This window comes from Ranitomeya imitator, chromosome 1 (genome assembly GCF_032444005.1).
Source record: "Ranitomeya imitator isolate aRanImi1 chromosome 1, aRanImi1.pri, whole genome shotgun sequence".
NCBI lineage: Eukaryota > Metazoa > Chordata > Amphibia > Anura > Dendrobatidae > Ranitomeya > Ranitomeya imitator.
Genome location: NC_091282.1, coordinates 1,173,881,828 through 1,173,904,149, shown reverse-complemented (window position 1 = coordinate 1,173,904,149; position 22,322 = coordinate 1,173,881,828). Strand labels below are relative to the sequence as shown.

The following is a 22,322-nucleotide window of genomic DNA, read 5'->3' as shown; positions in this document are numbered from 1 at the left end:
CGTGGGCCAGCCAGTCTGCATATAGTCGGACAACGCCACGGCCGTGGCTTACTACCGTCAATGTGGAACTCGCAACAAACAGGTTGATAGAGGTAACAAGGATTCTGTGATGGGCAGAACGTTACGTTTCCGCCATAGCAGCCGTGCACACTTCGGGGGTAGAAAATCGGGCAGCTGATTTTCTGAGCCATCAGGATCTCGCTTCGGGCAAGTGGTCGCACAGCCCCGCCTTCTTCTTCCAGATATGCAGAAATGGGGCTCCCGGACGCCGACCTGATGGCGTCTCGGATGAACCACGAGGTTCCTTAGTTTGTAGCCAGGTCCCGGGATCCGCTAGCCATCCTTTGCAATGCTCGTGAATAAGTCGTGAAAAAGATAAAGGCAGAAGGAATCCCCATATTTCTGATGGTTCTGGACTGGCCAAGAAGGTCCTGGTGAACATGCTCATGGACGCCCCCTGAAAGCTCCCAGGCCATCAAGATTTTCTGAGTTTAACTGCATGGGCGCTGAGGCCGTAATCCTGAGACAGGCTGGTTTTTCATTCAGACCATGATTAGGGCCTGGAAACCAGCATCCTTGCGTATCTACTACAGATACTGAAAGGTGTTCTTCTGATGGAATGAGGACAATGGTTTTGTCCCTATGTCCTTTTCTCTTCCTTCCATTCCTGTTATTCTACAAGCGGGTCTTGACTCTGGTCTATCGCTCTGTAAATTATTTTATTCGGTCGTCCATGACAGCACTACGGAGAGAGGGGATCCGCCCTTCAGGAACAGGAAACCTACAGATATATAAGGGCGGCACCTCTCCCCACGCATCAGTTGGTTTCCTGTTCCTGGAGGACAGGATTCCCTACAGATTTTCTTCAGTTTCTCCTATCAAGCACCCAGGCCGGCTGTCCGACCCAGGTAGCGAGGGGGTCTCCTACCTCGGGCAGTGCGGGTCCCTGGAAGCGCCACGGTGGGCCCGGGTAGGGCTCCACGTCAGTGAGCGGTGCAGAGGCGAGCGGCGTCCAGAGGAGGCTGTCTCTGCGGTCAGAAGGTGAGTATGTTCCCCCCCCTTTCCCCCGGGCTCCGTTCGCTCTCGTGCCCTGACTCCCTACCTCGGGTCCCATCCGGGCGGCGCAGGCTCCGGCAACGCCCTCCGCACTCCTCTGGGATCGGGGCGGATTCGGGTGCCGGCTTCCGCCGCGATCGCCGCACTGCTGGGGCCACGTGGGCGTCGGTATGGCGGCGTGCGGCTGGAGGATCCGGCGACGCCGTCCCCGGCTTCCAGGAGCGTCGCTCACCGCTCTAGCCGGTTCCGGAAGTGATGCGGCGAGGGGGCGGAGCCGGGACCGGAAGTCGGACGCCGGCCGGCTTCAGCTGAAAGCACCGCGTCCTGCTTGTGATGGGAGCGGAGGGGGGGGAGCGCTCAGGGGCGGGGGAGGATGGAGCAGGGTCAGGTGCAGGGGGGAGAGTAATTACTGACCATATGCACCTGCACATGTTCCGGCGGGGGAAGGCTATATATAGCTAATCAAGATTGCTGCAGAGCTGCTTATGGCCATCTGCAGCTATGGAGGTGCCAGAAGCTGCCGTTGGTCTGCTGGAGCAGGACAAGGACAGATCCTCAGAGACCCTTGCAAACCCCCAGCAGAAGACCCGCGGACGCAGCAATCAGGCCAGTCGCAGATCAAGACAGAAGGATCTGGACCGACCCCCCAGTGAACCGGTACCTACCGCTACTGCCTGGGTAAGAGATCTTCGTGAATGTACCCTGATGCAGTCTTTTCCTATGTTTATTTCCGTAGGGGAAAAAAAGCGCTGGTAAATCAAAAAACAAGGAGTGCGCGCTATGCGCTTGCCCTTTGCCAGACGCCTACCCTAAAAGACTTTGTCAGTCGTGTGTGCGGCAGACGGTAGGAAATAGTTAAATAGGATACTATATAGCGGTAGCACTGGATAAGTGACATAGCCTTTTCTCCGCTCCCATAGGTGGCGGAGGAGTCTCCCGATTTCACTTCAAATCTTAGGGAGATTATCAGGAAGGAGGTGAAGGATTCCCTGAAATCCCTATCCCGGGCAGAGCCTTCCAAGAGAAGAAGGGAGCCTAGCGCCTCAAATTCAGATTCGTCCGCTGGCCCAAGTAGGGAGATTGATTCAGACGCCTCTGTCTCCTCAGCGTCCTCTTCAGAAGAAGAGTCTAATCGTTTCTGTTTCCCGTTGGACCAAATGGACAAACTAATTAGATCAGTTAGATCCACTATGGGGGTGGCGGACGAAAGGCCAGAGCGTTCAACACAGGACCTAATGTTTGGCGGTCTAGACCCTAAAAAACGAAGGTCTTTTCCGCTTAACGACAAGGTGCAGAACCTCATTAAACGAGAATGGAAGAAGCCGGAGAAAAAAGGCTCTTTTCCACCGGCCTTTAAACGAAGGTACCCCTTTGAGGACCCCATGGTGAACACCTGGGATAAGGCGCCAAAATTAGACGCAGCAGTGTCTAAGGCATCTAAGAAATCATCTATCCCCTTTGATGACATGGCTTCCCTAAAAGATCCTCTGGATAAAAAGGCGGACTCGTTCCTGAAAGGGACTTGGGAAATGTCGGCTGGTGCCTTGAGACCTGCTGTGGCTGCGACATGCGCAGCCAGATCGATGATGGTCTGGCTGGATCAGCTAGGGTCTAAATTAGAAGAAGGTGTTTCCAGAGATTCCATGCTGAAATTCCTGCCAACAATCCAAAATGCCGCTGCCTTTCTCGCAGACGCTTCTGCGGATTCAGCAAGAATGGCGGCTAGAGCGGCAGGATTATCGAACGCAGCGCGGAGGGCCCTATGGCTGAAATGTTGGCCGGGTGACCTTCAATCCAGATCCCGTCTGTGCTCTATCCCATGCGAAGGGGAATACCTGTTTGGGCCAGTCCTAGATGAGCTACTAGAGAAAGCCGGAGATGAAAAGAAGAAGTTTCCTAATCTTCCAACTACCTCTTACAGGCGCCCCTTCGCAGGGAAAAGATTCTTTCGGAAGAGACCGGCCAGAGATCAGAGCAGATGGGACGAAAAAAAGAAGAGAGGTACGGGGTTCATGTTTGGTGGAGCACGTCAGGAGCCACCCCGTGAAATCAAAAAACCACCCCAATGACTAGTCGCCCCGGTGGGAGGTAGACTATCTGCCTTCTACCCGGCCTGGTCCAAGATCTCCAGCAGTGATTGGATTTTGGGGTTGGTAGCTACGGGTCTGCGGCTAGAATTCTCCTCTATCCCTCAGAACTTCTTCAGAATCACCCCTCTCAGATCCTCTCCAGCAGAACAGGCAGCCCTGGAAGCGGAAGTTCACGATCTGCTCAATAAAAATGTCCTATCTGAGGTTCCGGAAGGAGAACAGGGTAGTGGATTCTACTCTCCTCTATTCCTGATAAGTAAACCAGACGGCTCCTTCAGAACAATCATTAACCTTAGAGCACTGAATAAATTTCTGACCGTGCAACCATTTAAAATGGAAACTATAAACACCGCAATAAAACTGCTGTTTAAAAACTGCTTTATGGTAGTATTGGATTTGAAGGACGCCTATTACCATATCCCTATTTATGCAGGTCACCAACGATACCTGAGGGTGGCGGTACGGTTGGATGGGGTAGTAAAACACTTCCAGTATAGGGCCCTTCCCTTTGGGATTTCGGTCGCCCCTCGGGTATTTACCAAAGTAATGGCGGAAGTTATGGCGCACCTGCATGAGTCCAACATTCTAATAATCCCCTACCTGGACGATCTCCTTATCGTAGGTAAAACGGCGGATCACTGTCTGGAACAGTTACATAAAGTGATGTCGGCTCTAGAGCATCTGGGGTGGATGCTAAACATTAAAAAATCACGGTTACAGCCCATGACGGTGCAGCGATTTTTGGGCCTGACCCTGGATTCCCAGGTTCAGGAATGCCGTTTGCCTCAAGAAAAAATTGATCGCCTGCACCTTCAAGTGCTGAATACCTCTAAAAACCCCACCATGTCCCTACGAAAAGCCATGTCTCTGCTAGGCTCTCTCTCGTCCTGTATTCCAGCAGTCCGATGGGCTCAGTATCATACGAGGATACTTCAGGGCGAGGTGCTGTTGCATCAAAAAAGGTTGGGGGGGTGTCTAGAAAGTCTGCTGACCCTATCCCAAGACGCTATTGTATCCCTCGGTTGGTGGTTGGACCAAGAGAATCTGTCCACAGGGGTCCCCTGGGAATATAATATAACTCGCGTGGTCACCTCGGACGCTAGCCCTTCTGGGTGGGGGGCTCACATGGGGGATACATTGGTCCAGGGGCTGTGGGATTGTAATCAGATAGAGATGTCTTCCAATCTAAAGGAGTTGACGGCTGTGGAGCAGGCGGTTAAAACACTCCTTGTCTGTCTACAGGGCCACCACGTGCGAGTATTCTCGGACAATCGAGTCACCGTGGCATACATAAATCACCAAGGCGGGACTCGTTCCAGATCCCTGATGTGTGTAGCAGATCGTCTGTTTCATCTAGCAGAGCAACATCTTCTCTCGTTGACGGCTCTACACATAAAGGGGGCAGAAAACACTACAGCGGATTTCTTAAGTCGCAACACATTAAGGCAGGGAGAGTGGTCCCTGAACGGCACCATCTTCGACCTTATCGTGGAAAGGTGGGGACAACCAGAGGTAGACCTGTTTGCCACAAAAGAAAACAGGAAAGTGGCACAATTCTGCTCTCTGAACCCCAGAGAAAATCCCCTGTCAGTAGACGCCCTCCTCATAGACTGGAACTTCAGGCTAGCCTACGCCTTTCCTCCCCTGTCTCTACTTCCTCTGGTGGTGAGGAAAATCAGGAAGGACAAAGCCACAGTAGTATTAATTGCCCCCTTCTGGCCCAGAAGGACGTGGTTTCCATGCCTGAGGGCTATGTCGATGTCCGATCCATGGGTCTTGCCAGACATTCCGGATCTCCTATCCCAGGGTCCAGTCTACCATCCTCGAGCGGTTGGCCTTCATCTGACGGCGTGGATTTTGAGCGGGCGCTACTAAAAGATAGGGGGTTCTCACCGGCCCTCATTAACACACTGCTGAAAAGCAGGAAAGTGATAACCACAAAAATCTATGTCAGAATCTGGAAGAGATTTCTTCAGAACTCGGGGGTAATAGCTGGTCAGTCAATACCAATAGACCAGATCTTGGAGTTCTTACAAAGGGGGTTAGATATGGGGTTATCCCCAAATACTCTTAAGGTGCAGGTATCAGCCTTGGGGGCCCTCTTTGGCTGCAACATCGCTGAGAATCACTGGATCAGCAGATTCATCAGGGCAACAAAACGGTCTAGGCCAATTGTGAAGAATAGAGTCATGCCATGGGACCTGAACCTAGTCCTCTCAGCCATGACAGAGGCCCCATTTGAGCCAATTACTTCAGCCTCTATTAAACATCTATCCCTTAAAGTAGCCTTCCTGGTGGCCATAACATCGGCGCGTAGGATAGGTGACATACAAGCATTATCCAGGGTTCCCCCTTACATGCAGCTTAGGGATGATAGAGTGATACTGTCCCCTGATCCAGCATATCTTCCTAAGGTAGTGTCCAGTTTCCACAGAACACAGGAAATAGTTCTTCCATCTTTCCTCCCCAATCCTACTAACGATAAGGAAAGGAAGTTACACACTTTAGATGTAAGAAGATGTATCCTGCAGTATCTAGCGGTAACTGATCCCTGGAAGTTAGATAATGCCCTATTCGTGTCCTATCAGGGTAGTAGGAAAGGGCATAGAGCATCGAAGTCTACTCTAGCTAGATGGATCAGGGAGGCTATCTCGCTGGCTTATATCTCAAAGGGCAAGCCGGCGCCTGAAGGTCTTAAAGCGCATTCCACTAGAGCTATGGCGGCTTCGTGGGCGGAAAGATTGGAGGTGTCGATCGACCAGATTTGTAAGGCTGCTACTTGGTCTTCTCCAAACACTTTCTATAACCATTATAGATTGAACCTGGGTGCCTCATCTGACCTCTCTTTTGGTGTAAGGGTGCTGCAAGCTGTAGTCCCTCCCTAGTTAGTTACTCTCTGTAATTCTCTCCGTAGTGCTGTCATGGACGACCGAATAAAGTCTTAGTTACTCACCGGTTAACGGTGTTTTTCGGAGTCCATGACAGCACCTGTACATACCCTCCCGTCTTCTTAAGTTCTGGGTGTACACCTCTTCCTTTACTTATATATAATTCACGGGTAGTGAATAGTTAATATTGTATTATTGTTTATTTTGTATGCTATTAACCTTGGTGGTCCTCTTGTGCTCTGTAAACCAACTGATGCGTGGGGAGAGGTGCCGCCCTTATATATCTGTAGGTTTCCTGTTCCTGAAGGGCGGATCCCCTCTCTCCGTAGTGCTGTCATGGACTCCGAAAAACACCGTTAACCGGTGAGTAACTAAGACTTTCCAACAAAATCTGGATTCTCGTTCCCAGGTAAAGACCTTCAAGGAGTTGCCCACCTGGCACCTCCTTAACTGTCTTCCGATAGATCCATGGGATTTTATCCTTGTCTTTGGCGCACTCCTGTTGATCCCATTCGACATCACGTTTCTCTCCTGTCATGGAAAGTTGTCTTCTTAGTTGTATTACTTCCATCAGGAGAGTTTCCGAGTTAGCGGCATTGCCCTGCCGTTCTCTGTTCCTGATTCTACATCAGGACAAGGTAGATCTCAGGCCTGTTCCTTCCATCCTACCTAAGGTGGTCTTTTCATTTCTCATTAATGAAGACATTGTCCTTCATCCTCTGTCTCTCTCTCCAGTCCATCTCCTGGAGAAGTCCCTCTACAAGCTGGATCCCGCAGAACTATTTGAGTCTACCTTTCAAGGACTACTCCCTTTCGTCAATCTGATGCCCTGTTCTTCATCTCTGAAGGTTGTCGTAATGGGCTCCTAGCTTCTAAGTTCACTATTGGATTTGTTCGGCAATATTGGAGGCATACCGCGTTCAGAACAAACAGCCTCCTCTGGGGGTGAAGGCTCACTCCGCTCGGCAGTGGAGCCGTCCTGGGCTGTTCGTCACCAGACATTGGATTTCTAGATGGAAGGCTGCGACCTGGTCATCTTTGCACTCCTTTGCGAGTTTATACAGGGTTTATTCCCATGCCTCGTCTGATGCAGGCCTAGGAAAGAAGGTGCTGCAGGTTTCGCTTACGCAGCAGTCGACCGGAGTCTGTTTTTCCTTGCATCGTTAGTTTTCCACCCTTGGGACTGCTTTGGGACATCCCATGGTTACCTGTGTCCCCCAATGAAACGATAAAGAAAGAGGGATTTTTGGTACTCACCGTAAAATCTTTCTTGGAGATTTCATTGGGGGACACCGCACCCTCCCTAATTGTTTGTACTATTATTGGACTTATGTTCCTTCATTGTGGGATTGGTACATATGTTGAGTTTTTAGTTGCTTCTCTTACTGCTTTAACACTGAGGTACTTTGTGCCTGTCAGTGGATGTATACTGCGGAGGAGGAACGATTTTCCTTTTCCAGTTCACCACCTGACAGCACCATTGGAGGACATCCTTCTTACCCTCATTGGGACAGGAACAAGCGGTTAAAAGACCCTACCCCTACCACCCACCAGTATTTTTCCTGTCCCACTGTGGATAGGAACGGCAAGCATGTTCTCTGACTGTGCTGTGCAGATGGTGGTGATCGAGGGGGGCCCAGCCATTCCCTGTCTTTCAGCTCCCCTAGGGTAGCGCTGCTCCAGGGGTCGGGTCCGCTTTCTCCGCGCCGGGGGCTCTCTGTCCGGGCGCCAGTCTGCTGGGCGGTGTGCTCGGCCGCTCCCAGCCACGGCGGCTGCATCGTTTCCAGGCGGCAGCAGCGTCACTTCTGTCCGCGTCACGGCCGCGACAGCGATGGCCGCGTCGCTTACGGCCGTGACGGGCACACGAATCGGATGTCTGCCGGCGGGCAGATCCCAGCAGCAGCGCCGGCCTCAGGAGAGGCCTTTTAAGCACGGTCACGCCACATGGAGCGGTGAGGAGGGCAGGATCAACCAGGTAACTTCCAGGAGTTATTAAAGGTAGAGGCAATTGTCCCAGTACCCATCCTAGAGAGAGGCAAGGGTCATTATTCAAACCTCTTTTCAATAAAAAAAACCATTGGGAGACTCCCGGACGATTATAAATCTTAAACCTCTGAACAAGTGGATAAGATGCAGGAGATTCAGGATGGAGTCTATAAAGTCCACAATATTTCTGCAGTTGACCTGTATGCTACTCCTAACCACATCCCTGGATGCTAAAGGCCCTGCAAACCTGTCTGCTTTGTCCCTAACGAATATGTGACTGTCTGGTACTATTTGATGCATTCTGTATTGTCCGGATTAGAGGAAACCTGCCCAGACCTCTAACTGCACAGCTCGCCAGCTACAGCGGCTGAGGGAGAACATCGGCAGACCCCTGTGATGTGTGACCAACGTATCCACTAATGTATTTTGACCTTTCGCAGATTTCACAACTCGATGAGGTCAAAGTTAGGACCAGTGCTCTGAATGCAGTCATTGACCTCCTCCTTCTCTTTGGACTTGAAATTTTTGAAAAATCAAAGTCAGATGGGGCCGAAAATCCCTCAAATAATCCTGAGGAGCCAGGTGAACCTTCTGAGACTGAAGAAGCTGTCTCTAATAAAACCGAAGAGGAGAACACAGAAAAAGAGTTGTCAGCTGTGAATGCTATATTAACGCTGTTCTCTGACTTTCTGGACAGTGAGGTATGTAGAGAGATCCTTAACTTGGTTGAACCAATTGAGGGCTATAGGTTTGTGTCACATTTATATCCCTCCAATCTCTGATAGTATCAGTGTTGTCACAGAGGAAACTTGCCAGGTTCTATTGTCTAATAGAGCATCGTCATTTATTAGACTGGATAGTTTTGGTGAAGGCACAAACATTGTGAGTTTGGTTATTGGCCATTTATTGCCCAGGATTCCTAGCTTTTCAAAGGATCTTCTAGATTTTATGGGGATTCCTGGCTTTAATTCCTTTTTTCTAACTGCAAATATGACTGGGGGGGCTCCTGCTGCAGCCAGTTGTCATACATCCAAACGCTGGACAGTGAGGAGGAAGTCGCTAACTACCTGCCTGTTCTGCCTTTCCGCGATCTCTTAAGGCAATTTTGGTTCCTGTGATGCAACGTTGACAGAGCAGCTCCTTTTCCTGCCCTCTGCTCTGTCAATGGGACATCGCTGCTGAATACATTCTGATTGACAGCCAGCTCCCCACGGTTAGGCAGTAGGAAGTCTGTTGTCAATCACATAGACGTTCCATGTAAGCAAAACGAAAAAGGAGCTTGCCTGGCATGTCATAAAAAGCATGATAATTGCCAGCAAGAGCGGTTCGTGACCGCTCTAAGCCAGTATTGATCACAGGGCAGAACAGGCAGGAAGTTGGCAACTACCTGAAAGTAAGTTCTTAGCCCATAGGTAAGAAAAAAAAAAAAAAAAGTCCTCCCATAAAAGTTTTTGTCTTCTTCAAATATTGCAGTCATGATATTATATAGCATTGTGTACTTACTATTTTTTCTCTGACATTAGATTCCAGAAATAAGGACGGAGACTGCTGAGGGCCTGGCAAAGCTTATGTTCTCCGGACGACTGGTCAGCTCCAAGCTCTTGTCTCGTTTAGTTTTGCTTTGGTACAATCCAGTGACAGAAGAGGATACAAAGCTGCGCCACTGTCTGGGGGTTTTCTTTCCCGTATTTGCTTATTCTTGTCGGTGAGTTTTTTTTTGTTTTTTTTTCCCCATTGACCAATACCTGCAAAAAGTAACGTTCATCTTGGTTTACAAATAAGGTGATGTTTGGAGGGATTTAGTTGAAGATTTCACCCATTTGCAACTTGATATCTTTGTCTGCTTAGGATTTTTGCATCTGCAGTGTGCACAAAAATCCCTACCAGTGCACCAGCATTTCTTAACCCCATGCACATGAATCGCACTACACTTTGTTGCAACTGTTCGATCCAGAATCAAAACTACGGCCACCACCTTTCAGGGCTGATATACAGCATTCTGTGATGCTGTACTTCTGTCCTCAAGCTGACCTGCAAGACAAGAAAAAGACATTTAATTATACTCTCCTGCGGGACAGTCCAGTCCAATAGACGACATTGGTTTTGGTCTGGCATCTCCCTTCTTCTAGCGATGCCGTCCTCCTTCTTGCTTCATGTGGACGATGTGTCCTTACGTCATCCATTGATCATCGGCATCATTCTCCTGCGCAGGCATACTTCTCTGCCCTGACTAAGGCACGGAAAAGTACTGCAGTGCACATGCACCCAGGGCTTTTTTACTTTTCCCGGCGCCCGCGCACTGCAGTACTTTTCCCTGCCCTTGTCAAAGCAGAGAAGTATGCCTGCGCAGGAACAAGGAGGAGGATGGCATCACAAGAAGAAAGGCACCAGACCAGGACCAGCGACACCCCGCTGTCCGGACCGCCCTGTAGGTGAGTATAATAAAAGCTCTTTTTCTTGCCTCGGAGGTCGGGTTGGGGGCATATAAGCAACATTATAGAATGCTGTATGTCAGACCTGAAAAAAGGTGGCCATTTCTCATTGGCCAAACCTGGTGACTGGTTCGATTTAAATGTTAATGCATGAACAAAAATTTTTAGAACCTTCTTAAAAACAAAAGTTTATATCGTAACGTTTATATAATTTTTTTTCCCCCAACTCTTACTATTGTACATTCATTTTAAATATAAAACATGTACTTTTTTTTTAGCCCTTTTGATAACATGTCCATGTTGTCCCATAGAACAAATCAGGACTGCTTCGCAGAGACGTTCCTTCCCACCCTACAAACACTGTTCAATGCTCCGGCATCCTCGCCGCTGGCTGACGTGGATGCTAACAATGTTGCTGAGCTCCTAGTGGATCTTACAAGACCCAGCGGCCTGAAGCAGCAAGCGAAAAATCCTCCGGACTACCAGGTTAGTGTGATCTTGGCCCCTTGTTGCAGTAATCCAATGAGTTTACAATTTTTTGGTATCTTTTTCCTGGTAAGATAATCTGACTTGTCCTCTTCCAGATCACCACCGTTCACGACAACCTGGCTCTTAAAATTTGCAACGAAATAATGAAAGATCCCACTTCTCCAGATGTTCGCGTCTATGCAAAATCATTGTGTTCCCTCGAACTGTCGAAAGAGTTTGCAAAAGACCTGCTTCCTGTACTGGATGCTGCTTTGGAGGTGAGGGTTTACCTATATTGTCCTTAGGGGGATTTAGGATAACATCTCATATTTTAACTGTGCCGAATTCATAACTTTCTTTTATAGTGGATTGACATCTGTATTTATTTCTTCGAATAACACACCTGGAAGAGTCTCCAGGCGCTCGCAACATGCAGATTTTATGTGTTCTTGGCTCCCAATTTCTAATGGCGTGCAATAATCTTTCTATTTTTATACTACAGGGAATTGAAAAATATACTTTATGCGCTGTATGGACCAATATTGGCACATCAATGAGCATCAATCAACTTATATGAGTAAAACAGAGTTGAGCGAAATTGTTCGGATTTGGTTGCCAAATCTGAATCTGCCATATTCGTGCCATATTAGTTCCCTCTTCGTGCCGAATGTATGTTTGAAGTTCGGTTCCCAATATATTGGGTAATGTCTACTCCCATTGACTCCAATGATGTTTGGATGTGTTCGACGAATATTGCAAAAACAATATTCTCTGCCGATCGTATTCGGAGCCTAATCCGAACAAATTCACTCAACTCTAGAGTTAAACATTGGTCGGGTTCTGGCCCTATGAAAACATACGGGAATAGAATGATCGTTATTAATACAATCTTTCTGTACCCACAAGTGTCGGCAGCAGATCCCCTGTCTCACACAGGGCGATATGCTGCGAACAACAATGATTTTTAAGCTAGCATATATGATCTAATCACCCAACGAATAAGCTTTCCTCCTTTGTCGGGTGATAGTCAGCATCTTTACACAAGCCAGTAAGAAGCACCCTTTTGAACGCAATTTGCCAATTATTGCACCTGCTGGACTTTCATAGTTAATAAGTATTGAACACTTCACAAATTTTCTGTAAATTTATTTCTCCTTCGCCTCATTGGGGGACACAGCTTGTGTGTGTATGCTGCTGCTGCCACTGGGAGGCTGACACTAAGTGATACAAAGAAAGTTCTCTTTCCCTGCAGTATACACCTCCTGCTGGCTCTTAGCTAACCAGTTCTTGCTTAGTTTCTGTAGGAGGCACACGGACGTGTCTGGTATTCAGACCCAAAACTCTTTATTATTTTATTTTTACCTTTTACATTTTAGATTTTATTTTTACCACGGATGAATGGGGCGACGGATCCTTTCAAGGTTCCGATCTCCCCGAACCATCAACAGGCGAGCGCAGAGAGTGTCGCCTCTGTGTCCTCTGCTGCGACGTGGGATGCCAGGCCTGGGCTGATGCTTAGGGGCGAGGGGTCCCTTCAAGGGCACTGATCTCTCCCGGAAGCTGCGCCCGCACTATGGCGCGCTAAGGTGGCTCCGCCTGCTTTTCTGGCGCTTCTCGCCTACCACCGGAACGCCCTTGGGCCTATTCATGGAAGTCTCGAGGCTCCACCCACATCGTGTCTGTGGCTCCGCCCCCAAATTGGCGCTTCTCGCTCTCTGCGAGATTTTACCACCTCTGCAACTTCCGGTGGCCATCTTGGTCCACCCGGCCGGCTCATACAGAGCTGACGGTTTTTGCATCAAAAGGGCACAACGACTCTACATCAGTACCCGGATAAGGAAGCACCTGACCAGCATGCCCTGGTCTTAAATGCACATGACCAGCATGCCCTGGTCTTAAAGGCACATGACCAGCATGCCCTGGTCTTAAAGGCACTTCACCAGTATGCCCTGGTCTTAGGCACATGACCAGTATCCCCTGGTCCTAAGGAAGTACCTGACCAGCATGCCCTGGTCTTAAATGCACATGACCAGCATGCCCTGGTCTTAAAGGCACATGACCTGTATGGCCTGCTCTTAAAGGCACATGACCAGTATGGCCTGCTCTTAAAGGCACATGACCAGTATGGCCTGCTCTTAAAGGCACATGACCAGTATGCCCTGCTCTTAAGGGCACATGATCAATCCGAAGCCGGTCACCCTAAATGAGCTCAGGAGCCCTCCGCCGCTGATCCCAGTTTGTCCCAGAGTACCTAGTCCCCCTCAGTGAACTTTGTCACTAACCGCAATCCATGGTTTCTCTGACCAAGAGATTGAATCCCTCCGTGAACCCTCTGTGGCTCAGAGTGCTCACAGGACCGATATTCATGGTCCCTCTCCTACATGGGAGCTGTCGGCTAGCAGGGGCCGCAAGTATTCTAGAAACGTACAGGCGTCTAGAAAACGGAAGTTTCATTTCCTGATCTCTCTCCCCAATGATTTGCTGAGAACAAGGCTCTGAATATGGATCGGATATTGCCTTGGATTGCCAGGGCTTCAGAAAAGGATGGACTCGCCTATTTATATCATCAACCAAATTGACGAGCGATTCACTGGACAGAAGCCTCTTCGTGGGATGCTATACCTGGTTTGATTTTTAAGTGCGACGGGTCCCTTTAAAGGACACAGATTTCCACACACCATCAACAGACGAGCACATGGAGTGTCGTCTCCATGTATCCTCTTCTGCATCCAGGCCTAACACCAGACAACTTGCCCTGTCCACCCGGGGACCTCAACTCTGAGGATGTACAGAGGCACCCTTTTTGGCGTCCGAGCACCCCCCTTTGCATCATCACTATTTAGCGGATGATGCAAGAAGGCAGACGATTCCTCTCCACTTCCCTGTTAAGAGGCTGGTGGATCGAGGGTTCCTAATTTTCTACTCTGCACCGTCAAAAGAGAGCGACAATGGCAAGAGACGGCTTTTTCCTGACCTGCTGAATGCAGTCCCACATTCTGCCACTTTACAGACTAACCGGTTAGAATTTCTTGAGGTATACCAACCAGTATCCCTGCCCGATGTAGCATCAATTAAAAATACCACGGACTGTCGGATAGCAAGTCTGGTTTGTTCTGTCTTGTGCCTTCGGGTTCAGCGCTCTACCCTTCCTTAGCCGCCACATGGGTTGCTTGACCAATGGTCTGGTCGGAGACCTTAACTACTTCGATTCACAGAAGTAACCTTTCCCCGAAGACAGTACAGCTGGCCAATCAAATCTTCTGAGCGGGAGACGAACAAGGGATCGTATTTTTTCTACAGACCCAACCAGCAGTGGAAGGGTTGTCCAGGACAGTCTAGATCTAAGAGGTCTTGGTTCCAAAAAGGGGGAAGGAAAAGGAAGACCAATCCCGGACCTCAAACTTCTAACAACCTTTGACAAGGTCCTCCTTTTTGAGGATGATCCTGCACAAGAAGGATGGTAATTCTCTCTCGAGTCAAGGTCGTAGCCCTTCAACAGGGAGCTCGTGCACTTGATCACTCATCTCCTCAGTTCATTCAATTCGCTAGGAGGGTTCTGAAAAAAAAAATGGTGACGACAATGGAAGCGGTTTTCTTCGCTCCGCTTGTTTTCATAAAGTCAATCAGGCTTTCAAAGGGTAATCTCTGAGCTCCTACCTCATCCAGGGCCTTCTCCTGGTCCAATGGTTATTAGTGAATACCAATGCCAGTCTTCTCTCGATCATTGCTCTGTGGATCCGAACGGTACAGCTAATCCTACAGCAGGTCCACTGCCTTCAGGCGGGTCACCCCATCCGACTTCAATTGGATAATGCCATGGCTGTGCCATACGTCAATCATCTAGCAGGTACCCACAGTCAAGCATCATGGCCGAGGTACCTCACACTCTGATGGGCCGAGATCTATCATTCGGTGATCTCGGCAGTACATATACCTGGAGTAGAACACTGGGCGGCAGACATATTCAGCCTTCAGGGTTTCTCCTCAAGTGAGTGGGAACTTCACCCAGAAGTCTCCCATCAGATCTGCCTTCACTGGAGTACTCCCATATGTAGGTCGGTTGGCGTCCAAACTGAACGGCAATGTACTCGAGTTCATGGTTCGGCCTTGAGATCCAAGAGCATCGCAGTGCATGCTCTGTTCTTCCATGGTACCAATTTCCATAACCTCTCTTCCACTACTTCTGAGATCTTTTTGGAAGCACAAAAGACCCCAGTGATCCTGGGAGACCCACACTGACCATGTTAGGATTTCTCGCTTGCGGTACTAGTATTTTTCCGTCTTATTGCAACAAAACTGCAAATATGGAATTCCTTGTGGGGAGTCTTCACCTGTGATTCTTCCCTATCGCATACCGTTAGATCTTTGGGACCTTCATGGTCCTGGGGGTCTTACAGTAGACTCCTTTTTTGGATCCGGACAGACTTTACTATCAGGGAAGGTCGCTCCATTTTTTTCTCTGCGTTCTTGTCATCCTGATGAGTCTTCGGAGCTTGCTGCTCTGTTCTTTAAGACTTTTTTCCTTATTTCCATCAAAGCAAGGTTGTCCTCAGGCCATCCCCTTCCCTTGTTACCAAGGTGGTATTGTATTCCCACTGTTACAGGGGCATCGTACTTCTCTCATCTCTTTCGGCTCCAGTCCACAAAACGTACTGGGTTCTTCATAAGTGAGTGCTCCGAGTAGGTAAGTATCGAGGACGGAGTCCTTCCGAAGGTTGGACACTTTATTCGGGCTTTCCGACGTAAGAAGGAGGCTTCCTGACGGTCACAGGAAGAGTTTAGCCGTTTCAACAGCCATTTTAGCCTGGTGGATTCGTTTCACTATCCAGGAGTCCTTCCGTGTTACATGTCAGCCTATCTCCCCGTCTGAGGGCTCTAGGCACCAGACGTCGCCAAGCACGGCTGCAAGCTTGCGGATTTGTCCAGTCTGCATGCATTCTTAAAGCACTATAATTCCCACACTTCCACAGATGTGAGTGTGGCCAGGCGGACTCTGGAGGCCGCGGTGGCGCACTTGTAAGTAGCGGTTACACAGGGCCTGATCTATTGTTGTCCCCACCCAAGGACTGCTTTGGGACGTCCCACGGTCTGTGTCCCCCAATGAGGCGAAAGAGAAATAGGGATTTTTGTGTACTCACTGTAAAATCCTTTTCTCCGAGCCATTCATTGGGGCACACAGCTCCCACCCTATTATTAGCTTGTGCTTGTTTTTATAATTTGACATGCTATACGCTCATGTTATTGATCTCCTACTGCTTTTGCACCAAACTGGTTAGCTGAGAGCCAGCAGGAGGGTGTATACTGCAGGGGAAAAGCTAACTTTTTTTGTATCACTTAGTGTCAGCCTCCTAGTGGCAGCAGCATACACCCACGGTCTGTGTCCCCCAATGAATGACTCGGAGAAAAGGATTTTACGGTGAGTACACAAAAATCCCTATTTCTAATGGTGCTATCGACATGGAATTCTCATCAGATTTTTGTAAGTACCCAGCAAATCCACACAGGCAAAAGAATCAAACCATAGATCTCCATAACTTATGTGTAATAATGAGAAATGCCACGGGGAAAAACTATTGACCATGCTTAATGAAATTTAATTATTATTTTTTACAAGAGCCGTTGTTGTTGATGGCAGCTTCAAGACGCCTCCTGTGTGGAGAAACTAGTTGCATGCATTGCTGCACCGATTTGGCCCATTCTTCCTTACAAATGCTCTTCAAATGCTGAAGGTTCCATGGGCTACTTTTATAAACTGAGCTTTAGCTCCTTCCATAAATTTTCTATTGGATTCAGGTCAGGTGATTGGCTGAGCCATTCTATCAGCTTTTATTTATTTTCCCTGAAACCAATTCAGTTTCCTTGGCTGTGTGTTCGGGATTGTCTTACTGAAATGTCCATCCTCGTTTCATCTTCATTATCCTGGTAGATGGCAGCAGATTTTTATCAAGAATGTCTCGGTACATTTGCTCATTCATCCTTCCTTCAGTCCCATGAAGTTTGACTGTGCCATATGCTAAAAAAGTGCCCCACTCCATAATGTTCCCATCTCCAAACTTCACTGTTGATGTTTTTGGGTTGATATGCAGTTTGGCCTCCAAACATGGTGTATTATGGCATCCAAAGAGTTCAATTTTGGTCTCCTCTGATCAGACTATATTCTCCCAGTATTTCACAGGATTGTCAAAATGTAAATGCACTTGAACATGCTCTTTGTATGAATACTGACCACACAAAACTCCATTGCTGAACAGACAATGGAGGTTGAGTGCATTACATATTGTTATTAAGCAATAAAGGCCCTTGTTTCTGTCTTTAAGAGAGCACCTCCTCAGTATTACTAAAACATCCAGCCTAGAGGATACTATTAAAAATTAACTTTTAATTAAATCATAGCTTAAAAATTCAGCAGAGTAGCAAGAGACCAAATCCAAACCTAACACCTACTATCAAGATGCTACAAACCACGAAAAAGCATTCCCATCCTTTAGAAAGAATACTAGCTAACATATCTGACTAGTGACGCTAGGACTAAATCAGTACTATTAATTTTTAATAGTATCCTCTAGGCCGGATGCATTACATATTGTTTTTTTAAGCAATTGTACCCGCTGGTTCCAGGTCATACTGCAGCTCTCCACAGACGATCCTTGGTTCTTGGACAAATCTGATAATTCTTTTACGTCCTCTGTCTGATGGCTTGCTTGGAAGCACCTGGTCTTTGCTCTTTTACTGTGAAATTATGTTCTCTTCACTTCCGGATTATCACCCCAACAGTGCTCATTGGAACCTTTAATAGTTTAGAAATTATTTTACAACCAATGCCATCAGTATATTTTGCGACAATAAGCTTGCGAAGGTCTTGAGACAGCTCACTGGTTTTACAAATAGAGATGCTTGTTGTGTGCAACTTGATAATGAGACACCTTTTTATATGATATCAGTTGCACCAGCTGATATTATTTTTCACTTAGTGGCAGGATTACTTTCTAATTACTGATAGATTTCAACTGGTATCGTGGGTTTTTGCACCTCTCATTCTTCATGTTCAATTCTTTCCCTGGGTCATTTCTCATTCTTTTACATGACTTAAATCTAACCATTGATGCCCATAAATTATTTGCCTGTGTAGATTGGATGGGTTGTTACTGACATCTGGTGAGAATTTCATGTCAGCCGCACCTTTACAAATAAATTGGGGGCGTGTTATTTCACCTGCTCTATACACCTACTGTATAAATTGATAGCAATAAAACAAATTCTCACAGATACAGCATAGTTGGGGAAAACATTAAAGGGGTTTTCCCGCTATATTTTGCAACTCGATGAAATGGGAAAAATGAAGACCGGAAGTGGCAGTGACCTGATCGGCTACAAGGTCCGCTGACTGGTGGGTGAGACATTTTCACCCCATTGCGGACTACAGCCTCCTAATCTACGGTCCTTTGCTCATTCATAGACAAATGTGAGGCTTTTAAGGGCTGGTTATGTAGTGTTTGCCTGGGGGAAAAATGCAGAGAATAATGGAGGATTCACGCTTTACATTTAAGGAAACATTACCTTTGTTGTCCAATGAAAGAATCAACCATGAAATGTGTAAAATAGTCGTAGTTCACCTCTAAACACTGCGCCCACATTGAAAACTATGCTTGGCTTTACATCAGCCATGACTGACGATCCCCCTCGTGTGTGAGATCACCAGCCATACCCGCCACGGACCTGAATTGCCCAGATTCTTACCATTATAACTTGCAATGTTTTTAGGATATTACTGATAAAGTTTGCTTAAGAGCAATGGAAAAGGTCAAGATGCAGCTGTGTAACAAGGACCCAAAGGATCGGAGTGCACCATCTCAAGAAGCCACTGCGACTAATGACCTACAGAGCGGGGAAGGTAATGTACTAGCCGAAATGTAATGGCTTGTTTTACAGCATCACTAGGATTATTTTCCTGTGTTGTTCGTTGCCGACACGTGTTATCCAGGGCTGTGGAGTCTGTAAGCCAAACTTCCGACTCCTCAATTCCCATGACACCAACTCCCTCATACATGGCTCATGTTTAAGTGAAAAATTTACTGTAGTAAAATGGTAACATCAGGCTTTTAATCTTTATTATGATACAATAATCAAGCCAATTAGATAGAACATAAAATATTTATTAGAATACATTTTTAGAACAACAAAACTTTCCATGTTTACAATTTATTATACACTCTGCAGTAAGTGGGGAAAAAAGTTTTCAACAAAAATGTACTGAATAGCATTTGTGCAGTCTTTGAATTTGTTCTGAGAAATAGTATCGCCTCCATCAGATCCTCCTTCATAAATGACCTCACATCTGACCTAATTATTTTAAGGCTAGAGAACAACCTCTCCACGCTAACTTAGGTTGGTGGCAAAGCAGTAACCACATGGGCAACATCTCTATCAATTTCAGGGTATAAAGGAATTGCCTCGTGCACAGTCAGTTTTGATGAATGATTGAACTCTTCTACTTCTTTGAGAGCAAGTGAGAAATTTTGCTGAAATATGGTCAATCTGTTTTCTATGGGAGTGGAATCTATTTCCCTCCAGCAACGCTTTGCCTGCTCCATCATCAAAATACTTGTCGAAATCAAACTCCTAATCTGAGGATGAAGGAACAGCAGCAGCAGTACTGGCAGGACCTGAGTTCTCTTGCTCTTGGCCGTCCTGTAGCCCACTCATCCTAACTTCTAACTCAATCAAAACTTCTTTTCCTTCAGTAAGCTGTTGATCATTCAGCAATGTACGATGACTCTGGTCCACATAAACAGCTGCCAGAAGAATTTTATTTTCTAATAGCAGTGTCTCTCTCCATTTCATTGAAGCAGCGATGCCATCTGCGATTAAACATCCTCTTTGAGACAGGCAAAACAAGTACTTCCACTCCTTTATAAAAAAATGCCACGAGTTAAATCTTCAGCTTGTAACTTTTTAGTCAATGTAAATGGATGATGAAGCAATTCCTTCAATTCAGCCACCTATGTCCATTGACCTTCATGTAGTGTTACCTGAGGGTGGGCCATATCTACAAGGAAGGGTTTCAGCTGAAGCAATTTTCACAATCATTAAATAGGTTCTGCCCCACCGAGTGGCATGATCCACAATTGCCCCTTTTCCAGCACGTCTCTTCAAGATGGAATCAATTTTACGGGTTCTGGCAGCAATAGCCAATTTCCTCATTTTGGTAATCAGAGTTCCAGCATGTCCCTCTTGCAGACTATCTCTTATTGCCAGCTGCAGCATGTGCACAACACAGCATAGGAAAGAGGCAGGGCCGTATTTAGAGTTTCTGCTGCCTCCCCCATTGGGGAGTATGACTAAGGCCGGGATCACACATGCGAGAAACACGTCCGTGTCCAAGCTGTGGCGCCGGCACTGTGGATCAGAGAGTGCGGCCGCATAGCAACACATGGAGCCGCACACTCCGCTCCGAAGTGCCAGAGCTTGGATTTCACATGCGAGACACGGACGCGTTTCTCGCATGTGTGCTCCCGGCCTAATGCTGACACTATCGGCAGTGACTTAGGCTACTTTCACATCAGCGATTTTTGACATTTGCGGCAGATCCGGCAGTTTTTCCGCATCCGTAACGGATCACTTATGGCAACACTGTGTTCGACCTAATTCATTCCCTATGGGACTTGCGGTTTTGCTGCGATCCGGCAAATGCGGTACTTGCAGCAACAGGAAAAAAAAATGCTGCTAGCAGTGTTTTTTTTTGTCTCCCCTCAAGTGCCGCAGATGTCCGCAAGTCCCATAGGGAATGAATGAGGCCGAACGCAGAGTTGCCGGCCTGTAAGTGATATGTTATGCGACAGATGCGGAAAAACTGCAGTATCTGCCGCGAACGGAGAAAATCGCTGATGTGAAAGTAGCCTTAGCAAACCTTTCCATTAGTTGTCATGTGAGAATCTGGTGGATCTCATACACAGTACATGGTCAGTTGATTTTGCCAAGGTTGCAAGGTTTGGCTGACAGGTTTTTAAGGGGAACCTGTCAGTCGATTCATACTACCAAAACCACGGGCAGCATCACTCAGACTGCAAACAGGGAAGTTTATCTCTGCAATGCTGGGACGTTTCAGAGAGAATAGTTTGAAGAGCTGGATGGGTAATTTAGTGAGAGAACGGACTAATCTGTTGCTATCGTAATGTGGGCTTCTCACTCCATGTCTCTAGATCAGGGGTGGGAAAATTATTTTCCCGAGGGGCCAGATGAAAGACCATGACTGTTGTGGAGGCCGAACCAATAGCATGAAAATAATTCTACTCAATATTAATTAATATTAATTGTATCACTTAATATTGAGCAGAACTAAGTATGCTGACACCCCCCTATATATCTTTAAACCCCCCACAGCCCCTTATATACAGCATGAGCCCCACACAGCCTCCCCATATACAGCATGAGACCAGCCTCTCATCTCCTCTCCTCAACAGCCTCCCCTCTCCTCACCAACCTCTCACATCCTCCCCTTAGCAGCCTCCCCTATCCTCACTCACAACAGCAGCCTCTCATCTCGTCACCTGCCTCTCATCGCCTCTCCTCAGCAGCCTCCCCTCACCAGCCTCTCATCTCCTCTCCTCACCAGCCTCCCCTCACCAGCCTCTCCTCTCAGCAGCCTCCCCTCACCAGCCTCTCCTCAGCAGCCTACTCTCACCAGCCTCTCATCTCCTCAGCATCCTCCCCTCACCAGCCTCTCATCTCAGCAGCCTCTCCAGCCTCTCCTCTCCAGCCTCTCCTCTCCAGCCTCTCCTCTCTAGCCTCTCCTCTCCAGCCTCTCCTCTCCAGCCTCGCCTCTCCTCTCCGGCCTCTCCTCTCCAGCCTCTCATCTCATCTACAGCCTCTCATCTCCTCTACAGCCTCTCATCTCCTCTCCAGCCTCTCATCTCCTCTCCAGCCTCTCATCTCCTCTCCAGCCTCTCATCTCCTCTCCAGCCTCTCATCTCCTCTCCAGCCTCTCATCTCCTCTCCAGCCTCTCATCTCCTCTCCAGCCTCTCATCTCCTCTCCAGCCTCTCATCTCCTCTCCAGCCTCTCATCTCCTCTCCAGCCTCTCATCTCCTCTCCAGCCTCTCATCTCCTCTCCAGCCTCTCCTCTCCGGCCTCTCATCTCCTCTCCGGCCTCTCATCTCCTCTCCGGCCTCTCATCTCCTCTCCGGCCTCTCCTCTCCAGCCACTCCTCTCCAGCCTCTCATCTCTCCTTTCCAGCCTCTCATTTCCTCTCCTTTCCAGCCTCTCATTTCCTCTCCTTTCCAGCCTCTCATTTCCTCTCCTTTCCAGCCTCCCCTCACTCACTCACATCAGCAGACTCCCGTCTCCTCTCCTTTCCAGCCTCTCATTTCCTCCCCGTAGCAGCCTCCCCTCTCCTCACTCACTCAC

At 47.9% G+C, this 22,322-nt stretch overlaps 1 protein-coding gene across 1 annotated transcript in view; it reads left to right on the top strand.

Moving 5' to 3' along the window:
* NCAPG (non-SMC condensin I complex subunit G) overlaps nt 1-22,322 on the top strand; it is a 100,663-nt gene that overhangs the window by 65,675 nt on the left and 12,666 nt on the right. The window contains exons 14-18 of the mRNA XM_069744692.1: nt 8,461-8,721; nt 9,544-9,725; nt 10,764-10,938; nt 11,037-11,198; nt 18,682-18,811. Of these exons, the coding sequence (XP_069600793.1) occupies nt 8,461-8,721; nt 9,544-9,725; nt 10,764-10,938; nt 11,037-11,198; nt 18,682-18,811 (910 nt within the window). The remainder of the gene's footprint in view (nt 1-8,460; nt 8,722-9,543; nt 9,726-10,763; nt 10,939-11,036; nt 11,199-18,681; nt 18,812-22,322) is intronic.